The sequence below is a fragment of the Callithrix jacchus genome, chromosome 8, assembly GCF_049354715.1.
Source record: "Callithrix jacchus isolate 240 chromosome 8, calJac240_pri, whole genome shotgun sequence".
Taxonomy (NCBI): domain Eukaryota; kingdom Metazoa; phylum Chordata; class Mammalia; order Primates; family Cebidae; genus Callithrix; species Callithrix jacchus.
In genome coordinates this window covers 72395153-72405000 of record NC_133509.1, presented here as the reverse complement: position 1 = coordinate 72405000, position 9848 = coordinate 72395153, and the positions used below count along the sequence as shown (strand labels likewise).

General features: G+C 36.3%; 1 protein-coding gene across 14 annotated transcripts in view; it reads right to left on the bottom strand.

Annotated features, from left to right (window-relative positions):
* The window catches only part of TTC6 (tetratricopeptide repeat domain 6), a 229610-nt gene that overhangs the window by 113075 nt on the left and 106687 nt on the right, over window positions 1-9848 (bottom strand). Inside the window, exon 2 of one of the 14 annotated variants that reach the window (XM_054240618.2) lies at window positions 2595-2748. The exons of the other annotated variants lie outside the window; for them this stretch is intronic. Within the exon in view, the coding sequence (XP_054096593.1) occupies window positions 2595-2744 (150 nt within the window). The 5' untranslated portion in view covers window positions 2745-2748. The remainder of the gene's footprint in view (window positions 1-2594; window positions 2749-9848) is intronic. 14 annotated transcript variants of the gene reach the window in all.

Here is a 9848-nt window from a genome sequence, read left to right as displayed (position 1 = left end):
ACAAAAAACTGTATTATTTATTGCTTAGGCTCCCAAATACATCTAGTAAAGTATAAACTCATGGACTTGAAAGGCTGCTATAATTGTAACAGTAACTGCTGGGGAGGAATAGAAATGGAATTAAGAAATAGAAGAGGCCGGGCGCGGTGGCTCAAGCCTGTAATCCCAGCACTTTGGGAGGCCGAGGCGGGTGGATCACGAGGTCAACAGATCGAGACCATCCTGGTCAACATGGTGAAACCCCGTCTCTACTAAAAATTACAAAAAATTAGCTGGGCACGGTGGCGCGTGCCTGTAATCCCAGCTACTCGGGAGGCTGAGGCAGGAGAATTGCCTGAACCCAGGGGGCGGAGGTTGTGGTGAGCCGAGATTGCGCCATTGCACTCCAGCCTGGGTAACAAGAGCGAAACTCCGTCTCAAAAAAAAAAAAAAAAAAAAAGAAATACAAGAGGCCTTAATAATACTTTTTTAAATGTTATGTTAAAAAATGTGAAACAAGTACGACGAAATGTTAACATTTTCAAAATCTTACCAACATGTCAGGTGTTTGCTAGTTTGGTTTCTGTATTTCTTTTCCAAATAAAAATTAATCAGGCCTAGGGGAATTTTTTAGGGATATGAAACTATTCTCTATGATACTGGAATCGTGGCTACATGACATTATACATTTTTAAAACCCCGCTGAACTTTGAAGCACAAGAAGTGAATTTTGATAAAATGCAAATTTATGTTTATGGCCATACCACCCTAAATATGCCTGATCTCATCTGTAATATGAATTTTTAAAAATCATTTAGGAGGTCGGGAGGAATCCCAGGCTGGAATACAGAATGTAACAAAACAACCTAACTATATTACAAATATATGAAATAATCTCACCCAAGGGGTGGGGAGAAAAGTTGCTGACCTCAGTAATTTTGGAAATGAGTAGAGTATATAAAACTAAAGGCAAAAGGAACTGTACACATAGCATTGTACATTAGATAATAAAGTTGTAGCCCACATGATTATGAATTAACAATTCTGACACTTTCATGCATGTGCACTGAAATTGAAAAATTTGATAAATTGAGGGAGAATGGTGAAAACCTGGTTTGTCACTGCTGGAGTGGAAGTTTAAAGAAAAGGAAGGAAACTAGAATTATCCATGATGTGAAGAATTAGAGTTGGATGTATCAGTAAGAACTTATATTAAGCTTACTATAGATACAGATGTTTACATATAGAGATATGTATAGATATGTGTATTTATTTATACAAGTTTATATACACACATACATTTCCTTGCTTTGTCAGCAGACAAGACCTAGAAGCAACAATGCCTAGCATACCTACTGCCATACCCAATAAAGACAGCCAGGGCTTCTTATTGAAATGGCTGATTCTAGGACTGGGGCAAGAAATACACAAGATGAGCCTAGAATATCTAATACTGCCAAAAAATTAAGAAAGCGACATAAAAGCCAACTGAAGGAATTCCCAATGGCCAAAGATCAAACAATTTTAGCAAAACTAATAGTAATGTAATATTGGATTACAACTCAAAGTATAACATATTCACAAATCATACTGATATAAATAAATGACTGAATGAATAAATAAATGAGAAGAATAGACATACTTCCTATACAAAAGAATTCTAATAAATTCTAACAAATTTTTGTAGACACTCTACCCTTAAGGAGGTAGAACATAACTCCCCACTTCTGAGGTGTGGCTATGTATGGTGCCTTCCTTCTGAAGAGAATAATATGGGAAGGGGAAAAAAAGAGAAACTTTAAATGAAGAAACCTGGTAAACATTACCTAGCCAGGTGATGGAGGTTAACATCAACATTGATAAATCATGTTGATAGTATGTAGCCAAATACATTATGAAAATGGCACTTTTTATCTCATGGTCTTCCTCCCAAAATCACATAATCCAATCAAATCAGAGAAACATCATGACTGGGCATGGTGGCTCACACCTGTCCCAGAACTTTGGGAGGCCAAGGCTGAATAACCACTTGAGGCTAGGAGTTCCAGACCAGCCTGGACAACATAGTAACACCCTACAAAGTAATTTAAAAATTAGCCAGGTGGGCCAGGTGCAGTGGCTTACGCCTGTAATCCCAGCACTTTGGGAGGCCAAGGCAGGTGGATCACGAGGTCAAGAGATCGAGACCATCCTGGTCAACATGGTGAAACCCCATCTCTACTAAAAATACAAAAAATTAGCTAGGCATGGTGGCACGTGCCTGTTATCCCAGCTATTCAGGAGGCTGAGGCAGGAGAATTGCCTGAACCCAGGAGGTGGAGGTTGCAGTGAGCCGAGATTGCGCCATTGCACTCCAGCCTGGGTAACAAGAGCAAAACTCCGTCTTGGGAAAAAAAAAAATTAGCCAGGTGTAATGGCATGTGCCTGTAGTCCTAGCTACTCAGGAGGCTGAAATGGAAGAATCACTTGAGCCCTGGAGATCAAGGCTGCATTGAGCTGTGATCATGTCACTGTACTCCAGGTTGGGCAACAGAGCAAGATCCTATGGGAAGGGAAAAGAAGGGGAGGAGAGGGAAGAAGAGGAGAGGGAAAAGGGAGGGAAGAGGGCCCCCTACCCTCAAAACACGCCCTGGTGTATGATGTTCCCCTCCCTGTGTCCATGTGCTCTCATTGTTCAACATCCACTTATGAGTGAGAACATGCGGTGTTTGGTTTTCTGTTCTGGTGTCAGTTTGCTGAGAATGATGGTTTCCAGCTTCATCCATGTCCCTGCAAAGAACATGAATACATCCTTTTTTATGGCTGCATAGTATTCCATGGTGTATATACATCCCACATTTTCTTTATCCAATCTATCCTTGATGGGCATTTGGGTTGGTTCCAAGTCTTTGCTACTGTGAACAGTGCCACAATAAACATACATGTACATGTGTCTTTATAATAGAATGATTTATACTCCCTTGGGTACATACCCAGTAATGGGATTGCTGGTTCAAATGGAATTTATTTATTTCTAGGTCCTCGAGGAATTTCCACACTGTCTTCCACAATAGTTAAACTAATTTACCCACTAACAGTGGGAGTGTAATCTATTTCTTCACATCCTCTCCAACATCTGTCTCCTGATTTTTTAATGATTGCCATTCTAACTGGGATGAGATGGTATCTCAATGTGGTTTTGATTTGCATTTCTCTAGTGACCAGTGATGATAAGCTTTTTTTTCATATGTTTGTTGGCTGCATAAATGTCTCCATTTGAGAAATGTCTGTTCATATCCTTTGCCCACTTTTTGATGGGGTTGTTTGGTTTTCTTCTTGAAAATTTGTTTAAGTTATTTGTAGATCCTGTATATTATTAGCCCTTTGTCAGATGGGTAGATTGCAAAATTTTTTTCCCATTCTGTTGGTTGCTGGTTCACTCTAATGATAGTTTATTTTACTGTGAATAGCCCTTTAGTTTAATTAAATCCCATTTTTCTATTTTGGCTTTTGTTGCCATTATTTTTGGTGTTTTAGTCATGAAGTCCTTGCTGATACCTAGGTCCTGAATGGTATTGCCTAGGTTTTCTTCTAGGGTTTTTATGGTGTTAGGTCTTATGTTCAAATCTTTAATCCAGCTAGAGTTAACTTTTGTATAAGGTATAAGGAATGGATCCACTTTCAACTTTCTGCATATGGCTAGCCAGTTTTCCCAACACCATTTATTAAATAGAAAATCCTTTCCCTATTGCTTGTTTTTGTCCAGTTTGTCAAAGATCAGATGGTTGTAGATGTGTGGCATTATTTCTGAGGCCTCTGTTCTGTTCCCTTTGTCTATATCTCTGTTTTGGTACCAGTACCATGCTGTTTTGATTACTGTAGTCTTGTAGTATAGTTTGAAGTCAGTAGCATGATGCCCCCAACTTTGTTTTTTGTTATTTGTTGTTTTGTTTTTGCTTAGGATTGTCTTGGCTATGGGGCTCTTTTTTGGTTCCATATGAAGTTTAAGGTGGTATTTCACAATTCTGTGAAGGAAGTCAATCTCATTTATAGATAACATTGAATCTAAGAATTACTTTCAGTAGTATGGCCATTTTCATGATATTGATTCTTCCTAACCATGAGCATGGAATGTTTTTCCATCTGTTTATGTTCTGTCTTATTTCCTTGAGCAGTGGTTTGTAATTCTCCTTGAAGAGGTCCTTTACATCCCTTGTCAGTTGTATTCCTAGGTATTTGATTCTCTTTGTAGCAATTGTGAATTGGAGTTCAATCATAGTTTGGCTCTCTGTTTATCTATTACTGGTATATAGGAATGCTTCTGATTTTTGCACATTGATTTTGAATCCTGAGACTTCGTTGAAGTTGCATATTAGCTTAAGGAGATTTTGGGCTGAGACAATGGGGTCTTCTAAATATACAAATATGTCCTCTGCAAATAGAGACAGTTTGACTTCCTCTTTTTCTCATTGAATACCCTTTATTTCTTTTTCTTGCCTGATTGCCCTGGCCAGAACTTCCAATACTATGTTGAATAGGAGTGGTGAGAGAAGGTATCCTTGTCTTGTGCCAATTTTTCAAGAAAATGCTTCCAGTTTTTGTCCATTCAAAACCTGGAATTGGCGGTGGGTTTGTCATAAATAGCTCTTATTATTTTGAGATATGTTCCATTGGTACCTAGTTTGTTGAGAGTTGTTAGCATAAAGGGCTGTTGAATTTTGTCAAAGGCCTTCTCTGAATCTATTGAGATAATCATGTGGTTTTTGTCTTTGGTTCTATTTATGTGATGGATTATGTTTATAGATTTGCATGTGTTGAACTAGCCTTGCATCCCAGGGATGAAGCCTACTTGATCATGATGGATAAGTTTTTTGATGTGCTGTTGGATTGGTTTGCCAGTATTTTATTGAGAATTTTTACATCAATGTTCATCATGGATATTGGCCTGAAATTTTCTTTTTTAGTTGTATCGCTGTCAGATTTTGGTATCAGGATAATGTTGGTCTCATCCAACATTTGTCTGTGAATTATTAAGTACATTTTTTATAGGATGCAAGACTTAGGTCAGGGTTCTTATTTTTGGCTATGGGATGTACAATTGATTTAGCACCAGTTGTTTGAAAAGGCTATCCTACACCATTGAATCACTTTTGCATTTTTATAAAAAAATTTGTACATATCTGTATAAGTCCATTTGTGGGTTTGCTACTCTGCCGCACTGATCTATGGGTTTATTCATCCACCAAGGCCACACAGTCTTAATGACTGTAATATAGTAAGTCAGAAAGTTAGATAAACTGCTTCATCCCATTTTATTATTCTTACCCAAAATTGTTTTAGCTATTCTACTTTCTTTCCATTTCCACACAAATTTTAGAATACTCTTGTTTAAATTTACAAAAGAAAAAAAAGAAAGAAAGCCTTGCTGGAAATTTGATAGGAATTGCTTAAATCTGTATATCAATTTGAGGAGAAATGACATGTTTACTATGATGATCCTTCCAATCTATAAATATGGAATCTCTCTATATTCTTAGATCACTTTTATTCCTTTTATCAGCATTTTGTAGTCCTTAGCATCTAACTCATATACATGTTTGGTTAGATTTACACTTAATTATTTCCGTTGCTAGAATTATAAATGATATCGTTTTTTTTTTGTTTTTGTTTTTGTTTTTTTTGAGACGGAGTTTCGCTGGTTACCCAGGCTGGAGTGCAATGGCGTGATCTCAGCTCACTGCAACCTCTGCCTCCTGGGTTCAGGCAATTTTCCTGCCTCAGCCTCCCGAGTAGCTGGGACTACAGGCACACACCACCATGCCCACCTAATTTTTTGTATTTTTAGTAGAGATGGGGTTTCACCATGTTGACCAGGATGGTCTCGATCTCTTGACCTTGTGATCCACCCACCTCAGCCTCCCAAAGTGCTGGGATTACAGGTATGAGCTACCAAATGATAGAGTTTTAATTTCAGTATCTAGTTCAGTACACATTCATCTATAGATAACATAAAAATACAATGAATTATTCATGTTTATCTTGTATCCTGTCACTTTCTTGAGCTCAATTATTAGTTCTGTGAGATTTTTCTTGTACAGATTCCTCAGAATTTATTTAATTAATTTATTTATTGACACAGGCTCTCACTGTTCTCTAGGCTGGAATGTAGTGCATGATCACAGCTAACTGCAGCCTCAACCTCCCAGGTTCAGGTGATCCTCCCACCTTAGCCTCACGGAAAGCTGGTACTACAGGCACACACCACCACACCAAGCTAATTTTTGTATTTTTTATAGAAATAGGGTTCTGTCATATTGCCTCAGCTGGTCTCAAACTCTTGGGCTCAACCAAGCTGGCCATCTCGGCCTCCCAAAGTGTTGGGTTTACAAGCATGGGCCACTGCACCTAGATGATTCCTCAGAATTTTCTGTGTTGACAATCATGTCATCTGCACATAAGGGCAGCTGTATGGCTTCTTTTCTTGTCTTTAAGCTTTCCTTTCCCTTTGTTGCCTTAATACACTGCCTAAAATTTGCAGCAGTATATTGAGTAAGAGTGGTGTGGGTAAACAATTAAGCTTTCACCGTTAAATACAATGTTAGTTCTAGGTTTTTGTAGATGCTCTTTATCAAGCTGTAGAAATTTCCCTCTATCCTATTTTTCTGAAAACTTTTATCATGGAAATGGGTGATAAAATTTGTTAAATGCTTTCTCTTTGTTGATAATTATGATCATGCGATTTTTCTTCTTTATTGTGTTAAAATGATAAATTACAAAGATTGACTTTCCAATACAGAAGCCAGTCTCAATCTCTGAAATAATTCCCTAAAGTCATGGTGGATAATTATTTTTACATATTTTTAATTCTATGACCTAACATTTGTTAAAGACTTTTATATCGAATATTTATTTATAAGGAGTTGTCTTAGTCTGTTTTGCACTGCTATAACAGAATACTTGAGACTGGATAATTTATTCTCTCACAGTTCTGGAGGCTAGGAAGAAGTCCAAGATTGAGGCACTAGCATCTGATGTAGGCCTTCTTACTATGTCCTCACATGGTAAAAGGCAGAAAGTCCAAGAGGGAAAAAGGGGGCTGAACTTGCCCATTTCTAATAGCATTCTTCCCATCCATACGGGCCTAATCACCTCTTAAAGGTCCCACTTCTTAATACTGTTACAATGAAAATTAAACTTCAACATGAGTTTTGGAGGAGACAAACATTTGAATCATAGCAAGGATATTGGTCTGCATTTTTCTTTCTTTCTTTTTTACTGTCTCTGTCTAGTTTAGATACTAGGGTATTACCAGCTTCAAAAAATGAATTGGAAAGTCTTCCCTCCTCTTTTATCTTCTGAAAGAGATTGTATAGAATAGGTGTTAATTATTCCTTAAATGTGTGGTAGAATTCTCTCTAGTAAAGTCATCTGGCCTGACATATTTGGGCAAAGGGGAATGTTTTATAAATCAATAATTCAATGTCCTTAATACTTACAGGGCTATTCAAATTAGTTTTTACTGGGTGAGCTGTGGTAGTTTGTGTTTTTTGAGAATTTCTTCATGTCATCTAAGTTTTCAAATGTATGTGTGTGCAGAGTTGTTCATAGTATTTCTACATTAATTTTTTGATATCTGCAGGGTCTGTAGTAACATCTCATTTCATTTCTAATATTGTTAATTTATGGCTTTTCCTTTTTTTTCTTGTCAGTCTTGCTAGAGATTAATTTCATTGATCCTTTCAAGTGACTAGCTCTTTCTTTAATTTTCCTTACTGTTTTTCTGTTTTCAGTTTCATTGATTTCTGCTTTTATTCCTTCCTTCTGCTTCTTTGGGGTTCATTTTGCTCTTTTTTTCTTGGTTCTTAGGTGGGAGCTTAAATCATGAATTTGAGACTTTCTCTTTTCTACTGAAAGCATTTAGTGCTATAAATTCTGCTTAGCTATATCCCACCAATTTTGATATGTTGTATTTTCATTCAGTTCAATGTATTTTTTAAATTCCTTGAAACTTCTCCTGTAACCCATATATTATTTATAACTGTACTGTTCAGATTCCAAATGTTTGGAGATTTTTGTTATCTTCCTCTTACTGGTTTCTACTTTTAGTCCATTATGGATTTGCTCTATCCTGCTATATGCTTCATGGCATCTGAAAAGAATATGCATTCTGCTTTTGTTGGGTACAGTATTCTATAAACCTCAACTGGAACCTACTGGTTGATGGGGGTGTTGCTGATTTTCTAAGTGTTCTATCAATTCTTGAGAGAGAAATGCTGAACTCTCCAACTACAATTGCGGAATTGTCTATTTCTCCTCTCAGTTCTTAGATTTTGCTTTGCATATTTTACAGTTCTGTTATCTGGTATATATATTTTTAAGACTGATATATCTTCTTGATGTGCTGATACTTTTATCATAATATAATGCCCCTCTCTGTCTCTCATAACTTTTTCAGTTGGAAGTCTATCTTATCTGACATTAATATAACCATTCCCACTTTTTTTTAATTGATGTGTGCATATTTTTAACCCTTTTATTTTCAAGCTGGCTATATGATTATAAGTTTGCTTCTTATAAACATTATATACCTGGGTCATGTGTTTGATTCCAGTTTATCACTCTGTCATAACCATTTACATTTAAGTTAGGGCTTAAATCTGTCATTTTAGATTTTGTTTCCTGTCTGCTCTGTCTGGTTTCTTTTGTTTCTGTTTTCTTTTTCCTGTCTTCATGTAGGTTACTTGAACATGTATTAGAATTCTACTTTTATTTATTTATAATGTTTTTAGTATATCTCTATATGGCTTTTTAATTGTTACTCTAAGTATTACAATTTATAAACATAGCGTATCACTATTGACTGAGGGTGTCATCTTACTAGTTCAAGTGATATATAGAAATCTCACCTCCCTTATGTCTCTTTACCATTTCCCATTTATAATATAACCTAAATATTTCCTCTATATTCTGTTACAACCACATCAGCATGATAAATTTTACTTCAACTGACAAATATAACTTGGAAAACTCAAAAGGAGAAGGAAACTTTATTGTACTTATCCAAATTTTTGCTTCACATGTGCTTTGTTCCTTCTAGATATTCCTGGATTTCTTTCTCTTGTTATTTCTCTCCATTTAGAGAACTTCTCTGAGCCTTTCTTTTAGGGGAGGTATGCTGGCAACAAATTCTCTTAGTTTCCTTCTATTCAGAATGTCTTGATTCCTTCATTCCTAAGGGATATTTTCCTGGAAATGTGATTCTGGGAACACATTTATTTTCTTCCAGTACATGAAAAATGTTCTGCCACTTACTTCTGGCCTCCATCACCTCTCATAGGAAGCCCATTTACATACAAATTATTTTTCCCCTGCAGGTAGCATGTCATTTCTTTTTTGTTACTTTCAAGGTTTTTCTTTATCTTTCATTTTCAGAAGTTTGAATATTATGTGGTTTGGTCTATATTTCTTTGGATTTTTCCAGTTTGGGATTTGCTCAGGCTCCTGAATCTGTAGCTTTATGCCTTTTGCCTAACTGGTGAACTTTTCAGACATTACTTATTTCAGTACTTTTCAGTCTCACCCCATCCTTTAACACAAATACTAGATCTTTTGTTATAGTCCCTCAGATTCCCTAAGGCTCTATTAAAATTTTTTTCAGTCTGTTTTCCCTTAGTTGCACATATTGAGTAAATTCTAATTGTTCTGTCTTCAAGTTTGCTGATTCTTTCTCTCTTTTCCATTCCACTCTTGAGTCCAACCATTAAGCTTTTCATTATAATTATCGTATTGTTTCAGTCTAATATTTTAAAGTTTCTTCTCTATGTCTTCAATTCATTTACTAAGACTTTCTATTTCCTTCCTGAATCTTTTTTCTTTAATTTGTTTCAAGT